The 17047-nt window shown below is 44.6% G+C and overlaps 1 protein-coding gene across 1 annotated transcript in view; it reads left to right on the forward strand.

Moving 5' to 3' along the window:
• herc1 (HECT and RLD domain containing E3 ubiquitin protein ligase family member 1) overlaps nt 1-17047 on the forward strand; it is a 273217-nt gene that overhangs the window by 223673 nt on the left and 32497 nt on the right. Inside the window, exons 64-72 of the mRNA XM_064983713.1 lie at nt 160-225; nt 439-564; nt 1256-1394; nt 2311-2492; nt 3185-3340; nt 7878-8000; nt 13057-13159; nt 13437-13606; nt 16305-16443. Coding sequence (XP_064839785.1) covers nt 160-225; nt 439-564; nt 1256-1394; nt 2311-2492; nt 3185-3340; nt 7878-8000; nt 13057-13159; nt 13437-13606; nt 16305-16443 — 1204 coding nt within the window. The remainder of the gene's footprint in view (nt 1-159; nt 226-438; nt 565-1255; nt 1395-2310; nt 2493-3184; nt 3341-7877; nt 8001-13056; nt 13160-13436; nt 13607-16304; nt 16444-17047) is intronic.

Here is a 17047-nt window from a genome sequence, read left to right on the forward strand (position 1 = left end):
CACTCTATAGAGGACAACAGTACGTGTGGTTCTGGTATAGATTAAAACTCTCTCTATACAGGACAACAGTACATGTGGTTCTGGTATGGATTAAAACTCTCTCTATACAGGACAACAGTACATGTGGTTCTGGTATGGATTAAAACTCTCTCTGTACAGGACAACAGTACATGGGGTTCTGGTATGGATGAACAAATCATGTCTTGGGCCACCTCCAGACCTGAGGTAAGATGTCTTCAGTGTTTTCTCGTTTGTTTCAGGTCTCTAGAACAGATCTATTACATGTTGGACACTTCATTTCTTTGTCATTCAGGCACTTTGAAGAGACACGTTGAATTGAAATGTGATAATCCCAGTTGTCGTCCTGTTGTAAAGGTAGATGTTGAATGGCCCCTGTTGTGACAGACAATGATCTCTCTGTGTTTCTGTTGTCTCCAGGACTGGCACCTGGGAGGGAAGTGTGATGTGTTTCTGTGGGGAGCTGGTCGACACGGACAGCTGGCAGAGGCTGGCAGAAACATCCTGGTGCCCACCAACGCACCCTCCTTCTCACAGGCACAACAGGTAGACAGACACGATCAATCAATCAAATGTATTTATAAAGCCCTTCGTACATCAGCTGATATCTCAAAGTGCTGTACAGAAACACAGCCTAAAACCCCCAAACAGCAAAGCAATGCAGGTGTAGAAGCACGGTGGCTAGGAAAAACTCCCTAGAAAGGCCAAAACCTAGTAAGAAACCTAGAGAGGAACCATTTGGCTTTTCATAGCCAATCATTGAGAGTATCTCTACCGCTCCTACTGTCTCTAGAGAGTTGAAGACAGCAGGTCTGGGACAGGTAGCACGTCCGGTGAACAGGTCAGGGTTCCATGGCCAGGTGAACTGGTCAGGTGTTCTCTGTTTGTCATGTTGTGAACAGAACTCTTCTCTGCCCTCTCTCTCTCTCTCTCTCTCTCTCTCTCTCTCTCTCTCTCTCTCTCTCTCTCTCTCTCTCTCTCTCTCTCTCTCCCTCTCTCTCTGTCTCTGTCCTCTCTCTCTCTCTCTCTCTGCTCTCTCTGTCCTCCCTCTCTCTGTCTCTCTCTCTCTCTCTCCCTCTCTCTCTGTCTCTGTCCTCTCTATCTCTCTCTCTCTCTCTCTCTCTCTCTCTCTCTCTCTCTCTCTCTCTCCCTCTCTCTCTGTCTCTGTCCTCTCTCTCTCTCTGTCCTCCCTCTCTCTCTCTCTCTCTCTCTCTCTCTGTCCTCTCTCTCTCTCTAGGTGGTGTGTGGTCAGAACTGTACGTTTGTGATTCAGGCTAACGGGACAGTGTTAGCCTGTGGGGAGGGCAGCTACGGCAGACTGGGTCAGGGCAACTCTGATGATCTGCATGTCCTCACCGTCATCTCAGCCCTGCAAGGTACGCTTCCTCTCCTTGTCTCCTTCCTCTCCTTGTCTCCTTCCTCTCCTTGTCTCCTTCCTCTCCTTGTCTCCTTCCTCTACTTGTCTCCTTCCTCGTCTCCTTCCTCTCCTTGTCTCCTTCCTCTCCTTGTCTCCTTCCTCTCCGTGTCTCCTTCCTCTCCTTGTCTCCTTCCTCTACTTGTCTCCTTCCTCTACTTGTCTCCTTCCTCGTCTCCTTCCTCTCCTTGTCTCCTTCCTCTACTTGTCTCCTTCCTCTCCTTGTCTTCTTCCTCTCCTTGTCTCCTTCCTCTCCTTGTCTCCTTCCTCTCTTTGTCTCCTTCCTCTACTTGTCTCCTTCCTCGTCTCCTTCCTCTCCTTGTCTCCTTCCTCTACTTGTCTCCTTCCTCTCCTTGTCTTCTTCCTCTCCTTGTCTCCTTCCTCTCCTTGTCTCCTTCCTCTACTTGTCTCCTTTGTCTCCTTCCTCTCCTTGTCTCCTTCCTCTCCGTGTCCCCTTCCTCTACTTGTCTCCTTCCTCTACTTGTCTCCTTCCTCTACTTGTTTCCTTCCTCTACTTGTCTCCTTTGTCTCCTCCCTCTCCTTGTCCCCTTCCTCTCCTTGTCTCCTTCCTCTACTTGTCTCCTTCCTCTACTTGTCTCCTTCCTCTCCTTGTCTCCTTCCTCTCCTTGTCCCCTTCCTCTCCTTGTCTCCTTCCTCTCCTTGTCTCCTTCCTCTCCTTGTCCCCTTCCTCTCCTTTTCACTGATAAGGAAACAGGGTGAATACAATAATGGAGGGTTGACTACCAGCCCAGTCTTGTAAAGGTAGTGATGGTGAAGAAGAGAGTGGAAGGGACCGTAGCTCCAACATGTCTGTCTGTCTCTCTGTCTGTCTCTCTGTCCGTCTCTCTGTCTGTCTCTCTGTCTGTCTCCCCCCCAAGGCTTTGTGGTGACCCAGCTGGTGACGTCGTGTGGCAGCGACGGTCACTCCATGGCGCTGACAGAGAGCGGCGAGGTGTTCAGCTGGGGAGACGGAGACTACGGGAAGCTGGGACACGGGAACAGTGACCGCCAGAGGCGACCGCGACAGATCGAAGCCCTGCAGGGAGAGGAGGTGGTGCAGGTAGGTGAACCAACAGATCGAAGCCCTGCAGGGAGAGGAGGTGGTGCAGGTAGGTGAACCAACAGATCGAAGCCCTGCCGGGAGAGGAGGTGGAGCAGGTAGGTGAACCAACAGATCGAAGCCCTGCAGGGAGAGGAGGTGGAGCAGGTAGGTGAACCAACAGATCGAAGCCCTGCAGGGAGAGGAGGTGGAGCAGGTAGGTGAACCAACAGATCGAAGCCCTGCAGGGAGAGGAGTTGGTGCAGGTAGGTGAACCAACAGATCAAAGCCCTGCAGGGAGAGGATGTGGTAAAGGTAGGTGAACCAACAGATCGAAGCCCTGCAGGGAGAGGAGGTGGAGCAGGTAGGTGAACCAACAGATCGAAGCCCTGCAGGGAGAGGAGGTGGAGCAGGTAGGTGAACCAACAGATCGAAGCCCTGCAGGGAGAGGAGGTGGAGCAGGTAGGTGAACCAACAGATCGAAGCCCTGCAGGGAGAGGAGTTGGTGCAGAGGTACGTGAACCAACAGAAGAGCACTGCTGTCATAGACTGTAGTCTACTGTCATTTAGATGTAAAATATTCCACTAGTCATTTGGAAAAGAGGAATGGGTTGGTTCAATACATTTCCCTTCTATCTGCAATGTCACTCCTTCTTTAAAAAAAACGGCCTCTTGTTCTGATTGGCTGTGTTCCCATGTTCCTCTGTGGTCAGATGTCCTGCGGGTTCAAGCACTCAGCGGTGGTGACCGCTGATGGGAGGCTGTTCTCCTTTGGGAACGGGGACTATGGCAGGCTTGGGCTGGGAAACACCTCCAACAAGAAGCTCCCTGAGAAGGTCACTGCGTTGGAGGGATACCAGGTCGGACAGGTGAGATACACTAACAGATACCAGGTAATATACACTAACAGATACCAGGTAATATACACTAACAGATACCAGGTCCGACAGGTGAGATACACTAACAGATACCAGGTAATATACACTAACAGATACCAGGTCGGACAGGTGAGATACACTAACAGATACCAGGTCGGACAGGTGAGATACACTAACAGATACCAGGTCGGACAGGTGAGATACACTAACAGATACCAGGTCGGACAGGTGAGATACACTAACAGATAGCAGGTAATATACGCTAACAGATACCAGGTAATATACACTAACAGATACCAGGTGAGATACACTAACAGATACCAGGTGAGATACACTAACAGATACCAGGTCGGACAGGTGAGATACACTAACAGATACCAGGTGAGATACACTAACAGATACCAGGTAATATACACTAACAGATACCAGGTCGGACAGGTGAGATACACTAACAGATACCAGGTAGGACAGGTGAGATACACTAACAGATACCAGGTGAGATACACTAACAGATACCAGGTAATATACACTAACAGATACCAGGTAATATACACTAACAGATACCAGGTCAGACAGGTGAGATACACTAACAGATACCAGGTCAGACAGGTGAGGTACACTAACAGATACCAGGTGAGATACACTAACAGATACCAGGTAATATACACTAACAGATACCAGGTCGGACAGGTGAGGTACACTAACAGATACCAGGTCGGACAGGTGAGATACACTAACAGATACCAGGTAATATACACTAACAGATACCAGGTAATATACACTAGCAGATACCAGGTGAGATACACTAACAGATACCAGGTAATATACACTAACAGATACCAGGTGAGATACACTAACAGATACCAGGTAATATACACTAACAGATACCAGGTAATATACACTAACAGATACCAGGTAATATACACTAGCAGATACCAGGTGAGATACACTAACAGATACCAGGTAATATACACTAACAGATACCAGGTGAGATACACTAACAGATACCAGGTAATATACACTAGCAGATACCAGGTGAGATACACTAACAGATACCAGGTAATATACACTAACAGATACCAGGTGAGATACACTAACAGATACCAGGTAATATACACTAACAGATACCAGGTAATATACACTAACAGATACCAGGTCGGACAGGTGAGGTACACTAACAGATACCAGGTCAGACAGGTGAGATACACTAACAGATACCAGGTCAGACAGGTGAGATACACTAACAGATACCAGGTCGGACAGGTGAGGTACACTAACAGATACCAGGTCGGACAGGTGAGGTACACTAACAGATACCAGGTCCGACAGGTGAGGTACACTAACAGATACCAGGTCGGACAGGTGAGATACACTAACAGATACCAGGTGAGATACACTAACAGATACCAGGTAATATACACTAACAGATACCAGGTAATATACACTAACAGATACCAGGTAATATACACTAACAGATACCAGGTCGGACAGGTGAGGTACACTAACAGATACCAGGTCGGACAGGTGAGATACACTAACAGATACCAGGTCAGACAGGTGAGATACACTAACAGATACCAGGTCAGACAGGTGAGATACACTAACAGATACCAGGTCGGACAGGTGAGGTACACTAACAGATACCAGGTCGGACAGGTGAGGTACACTAACAGATACCAGGTCGGACAGGTGAGGTACACTAACAGATACCAGGTCGGACAGGTGAGATACACTAACAGATACCAGGTGAGATACACTAACAGATACCAGGTAATATACACTAACAGATACCAGGTAATATACACTAACAGATACCAGGTAATATACACTAACAGATACCAGGTCGGACAGGTGAGGTACACTAACAGATACCAGGTCGGACAGGTGAGATACACTAACAGATACCAGGTCAGACAGGTGAGATACACTAACAGATACCAGGTCGGACAGGTGAGATACACTAACAGATACCAGGTAGGACAGGTGAGATACACTAACAGATACCAGGTGAGATACACTAACAGATACCAGGTAATATACACTAACAGATACCAGGTAATATACACTAACAGATACCAGGTCAGACAGGTGAGATACACTAACAGATACCAGGTCAGACAGGTGAGGTACACTAACAGATACCAGGTGAGATACACTAACAGATACCAGGTAATATACACTAACAGATACCAGGTCGGACAGGTGAGGTACACTAACAGATACCAGGTCGGACAGGTGAGATACACTAACAGATACCAGGTAATATACACTAACAGATACCAGGTAATATACACTAGCAGATACCAGGTGAGATACACTAACAGATACCAGGTAATATACACTAACAGATACCAGGTGAGATACACTAACAGATACCAGGTAATATACACTAACAGATACCAGGTAATATACACTAACAGATACCAGGTAATATACACTAGCAGATACCAGGTGAGATACACTAACAGATACCAGGTAATATACACTAACAGATACCAGGTGAGATACACTAACAGATACCAGGTAATATACACTAGCAGATACCAGGTGAGATACACTAACAGATACCAGGTAATATACACTAACAGATACCAGGTGAGATACACTAACAGATACCAGGTAATATACACTAACAGATACCAGGTAATATACACTAACAGATACCAGGTCGGACAGGTGAGGTACACTAACAGATACCAGGTCAGACAGGTGAGATACACTAACAGATACCAGGTCAGACAGGTGAGATACACTAACAGATACCAGGTCGGACAGGTGAGGTACACTAACAGATACCAGGTCGGACAGGTGAGGTACACTAACAGATACCAGGTCCGACAGGTGAGGTACACTAACAGATACCAGGTCGGACAGGTGAGATACACTAACAGATACCAGGTGAGATACACTAACAGATACCAGGTAATATACACTAACAGATACCAGGTAATATACACTAACAGATACCAGGTAATATACACTAACAGATACCAGGTCGGACAGGTGAGGTACACTAACAGATACCAGGTCGGACAGGTGAGATACACTAACAGATACCAGGTCAGACAGGTGAGATACACTAACAGATACCAGGTCAGACAGGTGAGATACACTAACAGATACCAGGTCGGACAGGTGAGGTACACTAACAGATACCAGGTCGGACAGGTGAGGTACACTAACAGATACCAGGTCGGACAGGTGAGATACACTAACAGATACCAGGTGAGATACACTAACAGATACCAGGTAATATACACTAACAGATACCAGGTAATATACACTAACAGATACCAGGTCGGACAGGTGAGGTACACTAACAGATACCAGGTCGGACAGGTGAGATACACTAACAGATACCAGGTCAGACAGGTGAGATACACTAACAGATACCAGGTCAGACAGGTGAGATACACTAACAGATACCAGGTCGGACAGGTGAGGTACACTAACAGATACCAGGTCGGACAGGTGAGGTACACTAACAGATACCAGGTCGGACAGGTGAGATACACTAACAGATACCAGGTAATATACACTAACAGATACCAGGTAATATACACTAGCAGATACCAGGTGAGATACACTAACAGATACCAGGTAATATACACTAACAGATACCAGGTGAGATACACTAACAGATACCAGGTAATATACACTAGCAGATACCAGGTGAGATACACTAACAGATACCAGGTAATATACACTAACAGATACCAGGTGAGATACACTAACAGATACCAGGTAATATACACTAACAGATACCAGGTAATATACACTAACAGATACCAGGTCGGACAGGTGAGGTACACTAACAGATACCAGGTCAGACAGGTGAGATACACTAACAGATACCAGGTCAGACAGGTGAGATACACTAACAGATACCAGGTCGGACAGGTGAGGTACACTAACAGATACCAGGTCGGACAGGTGAGGTACACTAACAGATACCAGGTCCGACAGGTGAGGTACACTAACAGATACCAGGTCGGACAGGTGAGATACACTAACAGATACCAGGTGAGATACACTAACAGATACCAGGTAATATACACTAACAGATACCAGGTCGGACAGGTGAGGTACACTAACAGATACCAGGTCGGACAGGTGAGATACACTAACAGATACCAGGTCAGACAGGTGAGATACACTAACAGATACCAGGTCAGACAGGTGAGATACACTAACAGATACCAGGTCGGACAGGTGAGGTACACTAACAGATACCAGGTCGGACAGGTGAGGTACACTAACAGATACCAGGTCGGACAGGTGAGATACACTAACAGATACCAGGTGAGATACACTAACAGATACCAGGTAATATACACTAACAGATACCAGGTAATATACACTAACAGATACCAGGTCGGACAGGTGAGATACACTAACAATCACAATATAATATCAGAAAAAACACATTCTCTGAAAGTATTTGGTTTCGTTGAGTCAGGTGAACCAGGTCAAACACAGTTGAAGTATTGAACCATCTGACCCACGTCTGGTTGTTTCCGGTTCCCAGGTGGCGTGCGGTCTGAATCACACCGTAGCCGTCTCTGCGGATGGAATGATGGTCTGGGCCTTCGGAGACGGAGACTACGGGAAACTGGGCCTGGGGAATTCTACCGCCAAGTCCTCACCTCAGGTATGTACGGTAGTGTTGACTGTCAGTCTGTTCCTCGGGTATGTACGGTAGTGTTGACTGTCAGTCTGTTCCTCGGGTATGTACAGTAGTGTTGACTGTAGGTCTGTTCATCAGGTATGTACGGTAGTGTTGACTGTCAGTCTGTTCCTCAGGTATGTACAGTAGTGTTGACTGTCAGTCTGTTCCTCAGGTATGTACAGTAGTGTTGACTGTCAGTCTGTTCATCAGGTATGTACAGTAGTGTTGACTGTCAGTCTGTTCCTCAGGTATGTACGGTAGTGTTGACTGTCAGTCTGTTCCTCAGGTATGTACGGTAGTGTTGACTGTAGGTCTGTTCCTCAGGTATGTACGGTAGTGTTGACTGTAGGTCTGTTCCTCAGGTATGTACAGTAGTGTTGACTGTAGGTCTGTTCCTCAGGTATGTACAGTAGTGTTGACTGTCAGTCTGTTCCTCAGGTATGTACGGTAGTGTTGACTGTCAGTCTGTTCCTCAGGTATGTACGGTAGTGTTGACTGTAGGTCTGTTCCTCAGGTATGTACGGTAGTGTTGACTGTAGGTCTGTTCCTCAGGTATGTACGGTAGTGTTGACTGTAGGTCTGTTCCTCAGGTATGTACGGTAGTGTTGACTGTCAGTCTGTTCCTCAGGTATGTACAGTAGTGTTGACTGTAGGTCTGTTCCTCAGGTATGTACGGTAGTGTTGACTGTCAGTCTTTTCCTCAGGTATGTACGGTAGTGTTGACTGTAGGTCTGTTCCTCAGGTATGTACGGTAGTGTTGACTGTAGGTCTGTTCCTCAGGTATGTACAGTAGTGTTGACTGTCAGTCTGTTCCTCAGGTATGTACGGTAGTGTTGACTGTAGGTCTGTTCCTCAGGTATGTATGGTAGTGTTGACTGTCAGTCTGTTCCTCAGGTATGTACAGTAGTGTTGACTGTCAGTCTGTTCCTCAGGTATGTACGGTACAGTAGTGTTGACTGTAGGTCTGTTCCTCAGGTATGTACGGTAGTGTTGACTGTAGGTCTGTTCCTCAGGTATGTACGGTAGTGTTGACTGTAGGTCTGTTCCTCAGGTATGTACGGTAGTGTTGACTGTCAGTCTGTTCCTCAGGTATGTACAGTAGTGTTGACTGTAGGTCTGTTCCTCAGGTATGTACAGTAGTGTTGACTGTAGGTCTGTTCCTCAGGTATGTACAGTAGTGTTGACTGTAGGTCTGTTCCTCAGGTATGTACAGTAGTGTTGACTGTCAGTCTGTTCCTCAGGTATGTACAGTAGTGTTGACTGTAGGTCTGTTCCTCAGGTATGTACAGTAGTGTTGACTGTAGGTCTGTTCCTCAGGTATGTACAGTAGTGTTGACTGTAGGTCTGTTCCTCAGGTATGTACAGTAGTGTTGACTGTCAGTCTGTTCCTCAGGTATGTACAGTAGTGTTGACTGTCAGTCTGTTCCTCCATTCTGAGGAGAGGAAGGGAAATGGATTTGATATTGATTTGTGTGTTTGTGTAGTATATTCTGTCTGTAGTATATTCTGTCTCTAGTATATTCTGTCTGTAGTATATTCTGTCTGTAGTATATTCTGGCGGTAGTATATTCTGGCTGTAGTATATTCTGTCTCTAGTATATTCTGTCTCTAGTATATTCTGGCTGTAGTATATTCTGTCTGTAGTATAATCTGGCTGTAGTATATTCTGTCTATAGTATATTCTGTCTGTAGTATATTCTGGCGGTAGTATATTCTGTCTGTAGTATATTCTGTCTCTAGTATATTCTGTCTGTAGTATATTCTGTCTATAGTATATTCTGGCTGTAGTATATTCTGTCTATAGTATATTCTGTCTATAGTATATTCTGTCTGTAGTATATTCTGGCTGTAGTATATTCTGGCTGTAGTATATTCTGTCTCTAGTATATTCTGTCTGTAGTATATTCTGTCTGTAGTATATTCTGTCTATAGTATATTCTGGCTGTAGTATATTCTGTCTATAGTATATTCTGTCTGTAGTATATTCTGTCTGTAGTATATTCTGTCTCTAGTATATTCTGTCTGTAGTATATTCTGTCTGTAGTATATTCTGGCTGTAGTATATTCTGGCTGTAGTATATTCTGTCTCTAGTATATTCTGTCTGTAGTATATTCTGTCTGTAGTATATTCTGTCTCTAGTATATTCTGTCTGTAGTATATTCTGTCTATAGTATATTCTGTCTGTAGTATATTCTGGCTGTAGTATATTCTGGCTGTAGTATATTCTGTCTATAGTATATTCTGTCTGTAGTATATTCTGTCTGTAGTATATTCTGTCTCTAGTATATTCTGTCTGTAGTATATTCTGTCTGTAGTATATTCTGGCTGTAGTATATTCTGGCTGTAGTATATTCTGGCTGTAGTATATTCTGGCTGTAGTATATTCTGGCGGTAGTATATTCTGGCTGTAGTATATTCTGGCTGTAGTATATTCTGTCTATAGTATATTCTGTCTGTAGTATATTCTGTCTGTAGTATATTCTGTCTGTAGTATATTCTGTCGGTAGTATATTCTGTCTGTAGTATATTCTGTCTGTAGTATATTCTGTCTGTAGTATATTCTGTCTATAGTATATTCTGTCTATAGTATATTCTGTGTATATTCTGTCTGTAGTATATTCTGTCTGTAGTATATTCTGTTGGTAGTATATTCTGTCTGTAGTATATTCTGTCTGTAGTATATTCTGTCTGTAGTATATTCTGTCGGTAGTATATTCTGTCTGTAGTATATTCTGGCGGTAGTATATTCTGTTGGTAGTATATTCTGTCTGTAGTATATTCTGGCTGTAGTATATTCTGGCGGTAGTATATTCTGTCTGTAGTATATTCTGTCGGTAGTATATTCTGTCTGTAGTATATTCTGTCTGTAGTATATTCTGTCTGTAGTATATTCTGTCTCTAGTATATTCTGTTGGTAGTATATTCTGTCTGTAGTATATTCTGGCGGTAGTATATTCTGGCTGTAGTATATTCTGTCTGTAGTATATTCTGGCGGTAGTATATTGTGGCTGTAGTATATTCTGTCTGTAGTATATTCTGGCGGTAGTATATTCTGTCTGTAGTATATTCTGTCTGTAGTATATTCTGTCTGTAGTATATTCTGGCTGTAGTATATTCTGTCTCTAGTATATTCTGGCTGTAGTATATTCTGGCGAAGGTATATTCTGTCTGTAGTATATTCTGTCTGTAGTATATTCTGGCTGTAGTATATTCTGTCTATAGTATATTCTGGCTGTAGTATATTCTGTCTGTAGTATATTCTGGCGGTAGTATATTCTGTCTGTAGTATATTCTGGCTGTAGTATATTCTGGCGAAGGTATATTCTGTCTGTAGTATATTCTGGCTGTAGTATATTCTGTCTATAGTATATTCTGGCGGTAGTATATTCTGTCTGTAGTATATTCTGTCTGTAGTATATTCTGGCTGTAGTATATTCTGTCTGTAGTATATTCTGGCGAAGGTATATTCTGTCTGTAGTATATTCTGTCTGTAGTATATTCTGGCTGTAGTATATTCTGTCTATAGTATATTCTGTCTGTAGTATATTCTGTCTGTAGTATATTCTGGCTGTAGTATATTCTGTGTATATTCTGTCTATAGTATATTCTGTCTCTAGTATATTCTGTGTATATTCTGTTGGTAGTATATTCTGTTGGTAGTATATTCTGTTGGTAGTATATTCTGTCTGTAGTATATTCTGTCTGTAGTATATTCTGTCTGTAGTATATTCTGTCTATAGTATATTCTGTCTATAGTATATTCTGTGTATATTCTGTCTGTAGTATATTCTGTCTGTAGTATATTCTGTTGGTAGTATATTCTGTCTGTAGTATATTCTGTCTGTAGTATATTCTGTCTGTAGTATATTCTGTCGGTAGTATATTCTGTCTGTAGTATATTCTGTCGGTAGTATATTCTGTCTGTAGTATATTCTGTCTGTAGTATATTCTGTTGGTAGTATATTCTGTCTGTAGTATATTCTGGCGGTAGTATATTCTGGCTGTAGTATATTCTGTCTGTAGTATATTCTGGCGGTAGTATATTGTGGCTGTAGTATATTCTGTCTGTAGTATATTCTGGCGGTAGTATATTCTGTCTGTAGTATATTCTGGCTGTAGTATATTCTGGCGAAGGTATATTCTGTCTGTAGTATATTCTGTCTATAGTATATTCTGTCTATAGTATATTCTGTGTATATTCTGTCTGTAGTATATTCTGTCTGTAGTATATTCTGTCTGTAGTATATTCTGGCGGTAGTATATTCTGTCTGTAGTATATTCTGGCTGTAGTATATTCTGGCGAAGGTATATTCTGTCTGTAGTATATTCTGTCTGTAGTATATTCTGGCTGTAGTATATTCTGTCTGTAGTATATTCTGGCTGTAGTATATTCTGTCTGTAGTATATTCTGTCTGTAGTATATTCTGTCTATAGTATATTCTGTCTGTAGTATATTCTGGCTGTAGTATATTCTGTCTCTAGTATATTCTGTCTGTAGTATATTCTGTCTGTAGTATATTCTGTCTGTAGTATATTCTGTCTCTAGTATATTCTGTCTGTAGTATATTCTGGCTGTAGTATATTCTGTCTGTAGTATATTCTGGCTGTAGTATATTCTGTCTGTAGTATATTCTGTCTATAGTATATTCTGTGTATATTCTGTCTGTAGTATATTCTGTCTGTAGTATATTCTGTCTGTAGTATATTCTGTCTGTAGTATATTCTGTTGGTAGTATAATCTGGCTGTAGTATATTCTGGCTGTAGTATATTCTGTCTCTAGTATATTCTGTGTATATTCTGTCTATAGTATATTCTGTCTCTAGTATATTCTGTGTATATTCTGTTGGTAGTATATTCTGTTGGTAGTATATTCTGTTGGTAGTATATTCTGTTGGTAGTATATTCTGTTGGTAGTATATTCTGTTGGTAGTATATTCTGTTGGTAGTATATTCTGTGTATATTCTGTGTATATTCTGTCTGTATATTCTAGTTGTGTGTGAATCACGTCGTTGTTGTTGTTGTTGTTGTTCCACAGAAGGTGGACGTTCTCTGTGGCCTCGGCATCAAGAAGGTGTCCTGTGGAACTCAGTTCTCTGTCGCCCTCACTAGAGACGGCAACGTGTACACGTTCGGACAAGGTCTGGACATGATGCACCACAGACTGTTAGGTTTCAACAGATAACATAGAAATATTATAAGAATAGAACACGCTGAGGTAAAAACAAAACATTATCTCAGTGTTGTCTGTTACTCTAGTTCTGCATTTCTATATTATTTTCATCATCCGTCCTGATTATTGACAACAACCAAAAATATCCGGTCTACTTTAGACATACCATAACATACAGAATGTGTCTTTGTTAGCCTGTAACACCCCTCATCAACCCTCCTGTGTCCCCCCCCCCCTGTCTACAGACCGACTCATAGGGCTGCCGGAGGGCCGGGCCAGGAACCACAACCGTCCCCAGGTGGTACCAGCTCTGTCTGACGTGTTTATACAGGATGTGGCTGTGGGGGCCGAACACACACTGGTCCTGTCCTCCACCGGAGAGGTCTATACCTGGGGCAGCAACTCAGAGGGTCAGGTAGGATACAACACGCACCCATACAGGGACAGGTAGGATACAACACACACCCATACAGGGACAGGTAGGATACAACACACACCCACACAGGGACTGGTAGGATACAACACACACCCACACAGGGACAGGTACTCACACCCATACAGGGACAGGTAGGATACAACACACACCCATACAGGGACAGGTAGGATACAACACACACCCATACAGGGACAGGTACTCACACCCATACAGGGACAGGTAGGATACAACACACACCCATACAGGGACAGGTAGGATACAACACACACCCATACAGGGACAGGTACTCACACCCATACAGGGACAGGTAGGATACAACACACACCCATACAGGGACAGGTACTCACACCCATACAGGGACAGGTAGGATACAACACACACCCATACAGGGACAGGTAGGATACAACACACACCCACACAGGGACAGGTAGGATACAACACGCACCCATACAGGGACAGGTAGGATACAACACGCACCCATACAGGGACAGGTAGGATACAACACGCACCCACACAGGGACAGGTAGGATACAACACACACCCATACAGGGACAGGTAGGATACAACACGCACCCACACAGGGACAGGTAGGATACAACACACACCCACACAGGGACAGGTAGGATACAACACACACCCATACAGGGACAGGTAGGATACAACACGCACCCATACAGGGACAGGTAGGATACAACACACACCCATACAGGGACAGGTACTCACACCCATACAGGGACAGGTAGGATACAACACACACCCATACAGGGACAGGTACTCACACCCATACAGGGACAGGTACTCACACCCATACAGGGACAGGTAGGATACAACACACACCCATACAGGGACAGGTAGGATACAACACACACCCATACAGGGACAGGTACTCACACCCATACAGGGACAGGTAGGATACAACACACACCCATACAGGGACAGGTACTCACACCCATACAGGGACAGGTAGGATACAACACACACCCATACAGGGACAGGTAGGATACAACACACACCCATACAGGGACAGGTACTCACACCCATACAGGGACAGGTACTCACACCCATACAGGGACAGGTAGGATACAACACACACCCATACAGGGACAGGTAGGATACAACACACACCCACACAGGGACAGGTACTCACACCCATACAGGGACAGGTACTCACACCCATACAGGGTCAGGTAGGATACAACACACACCCATACAGGGACAGGTAGGATACAACACACACCCATACAGGGACAGGTACTCACAACCATACAGGGACAGGTAGGATACAACACACACCCATACAGGGACAGGTACTCACACCCATACAGGGACAGGTAGGATACAACACACACCCATACAGGGACAGGTACTCACACCCATACAGGGACAGGTAGGATACAACACACACTCATACAGGGACAGGTACTGACACCCATACAGGGACAGGTACTCACACACATACAGGGACAGGTACTCACACCCATACAGGGACAGGTAGGATACAACACACAACCATACAGGGACAGGTAGGATACAACACACACCCATACAGGGACAGGTAGGATACAACACACACCCATACAGGGTCAGGTAGGATACAACACACACCCATACAGGGACAGGTAGGATACAACACACACCCACACAGGGACAGGTACTCACAACCATACAGGGACAGGTACTCACACCCATACAGGGTCAGGTAGGATACAACACACACCCATACAGGGACAGGTAGGATACAACACACACCCATACAGGGACAGGTATTCACACCCACACAGGGACATGTACTCACCCCCACACGGGGACAGGTAGGATACAACACACACCCATACAGGGACAGGTACTCACACCCACACAGGGACATTTACTCACCCCCACACGGGGACAGGTACTGACACCCATACAGGGACAGGTACTCACACCCACACAGGGACATGTACTCACACCCTTACAGGGACAGGTAAGATACAACACACACCCATACAGGGACAGGTACTCACACCCATACAGGGACAGGTACTCACCCCCACACGGGGACAGGTAGGATACAACACACACCCATACAGGGACAGGTACTCACACCCATACAGGGACAGGTAAGATACAACACACACCCATACAGGTGCAGGTAGGATACAACACACACCCATACAGGGACAGGTACTCACACAGGGACAGGTAGGATACAACACACACCCATACAGAGACAAGTACTCACACCCATACAGGGACAGGTACTCACACCCATACAGGGACAGGTAAGATACAACACACACCCATACAGGTGCAGGTAGGATACAACACACACCCATACAGGGACAGGTACTCACACAGGGACAGGTAGGATACAACACACACCCATACAGAGACAAGTACTCACACCCATACAGGGACAGGTACTCACACCCATACAGGGACAGGTGCTCACACCCATACGGGGACAGGTACTCACACCCATACAGGGACAGGTAGGATACAACACACACCCATACAGGGACAGGTAAACACACAGGGATTTTGATCTGTTTCTCTATGTTCTCTCTGTCTCCTAGTTGGGTCTTGATCAGTGTCTCTGTTCTCTCTGTCTCCTAGTTGGGTCTTGATCTGTTTCTCTGTGTTCTCTCTGTCTCCTAGTTGGGTCTTGATCTGTGTCTCTGTTCTCTCTGTCTCCTAGTTGGGTCTGGGCCACACCAACCATGTGAGAGAGCCCACCCTGGTGACATCACTACAGGGGAAGGACATTCACCAGGTCTCTGCTGGTCGCTGTCACTCTGCTGCCTGGACCGCTCCTTCTGTCCCTCCCCGGGCTCCAGGTAAATATACACACATATACACACATATACACACACATACACACACATACACACACATACACACACATACACACACATACACACACAGCAGGCAGTCTCTCTCCTTCAGTCGTCAACACGTGGACTGACATGGCCTCTGTACCTGTTGAGGTGTTTAATGGTCAGGTACTTTAACATGGAGTCATAACATCTCCCACTCTAGATGGCAGTAAATTCACCTTCTGTCTGATGAAATGGATTGTGTTCTGATCTCAGGGAAATGGATTGTGTTCTGATCTCAGGGAAATGGATTGTGTTCTGATCTCAGGGAAATGGATTGTGTTCTGATCTCAGGGAAATGGATTGTGTTCTGATCTCAGGGAAATGGATTGTGTTCTGATCTCAGGGAAATGGATTGTGTTCTGATCTCAGGGAAATGGATTGTGTTCTGATCTCAGGGAAATGGATTGTGTTCTGATCTCAGGGAAATGGATTGTGTTCTGATCTCAGGGAAATTGATTGTGTTCTGATCTCAGGGAAATGGATTGTGTTCTTATCTCAGGGAAATGGATTGTGTTCTGATCTCAGGGAAATGGATTGTGTTCTGATCTCAGGGAAATGGATT

The sequence above is a fragment of the Oncorhynchus masou genome, chromosome 2 (genome assembly GCF_036934945.1).
Source record: "Oncorhynchus masou masou isolate Uvic2021 chromosome 2, UVic_Omas_1.1, whole genome shotgun sequence".
NCBI classification, from domain to species: Eukaryota; Metazoa; Chordata; class Actinopteri; order Salmoniformes; family Salmonidae; genus Oncorhynchus; species Oncorhynchus masou.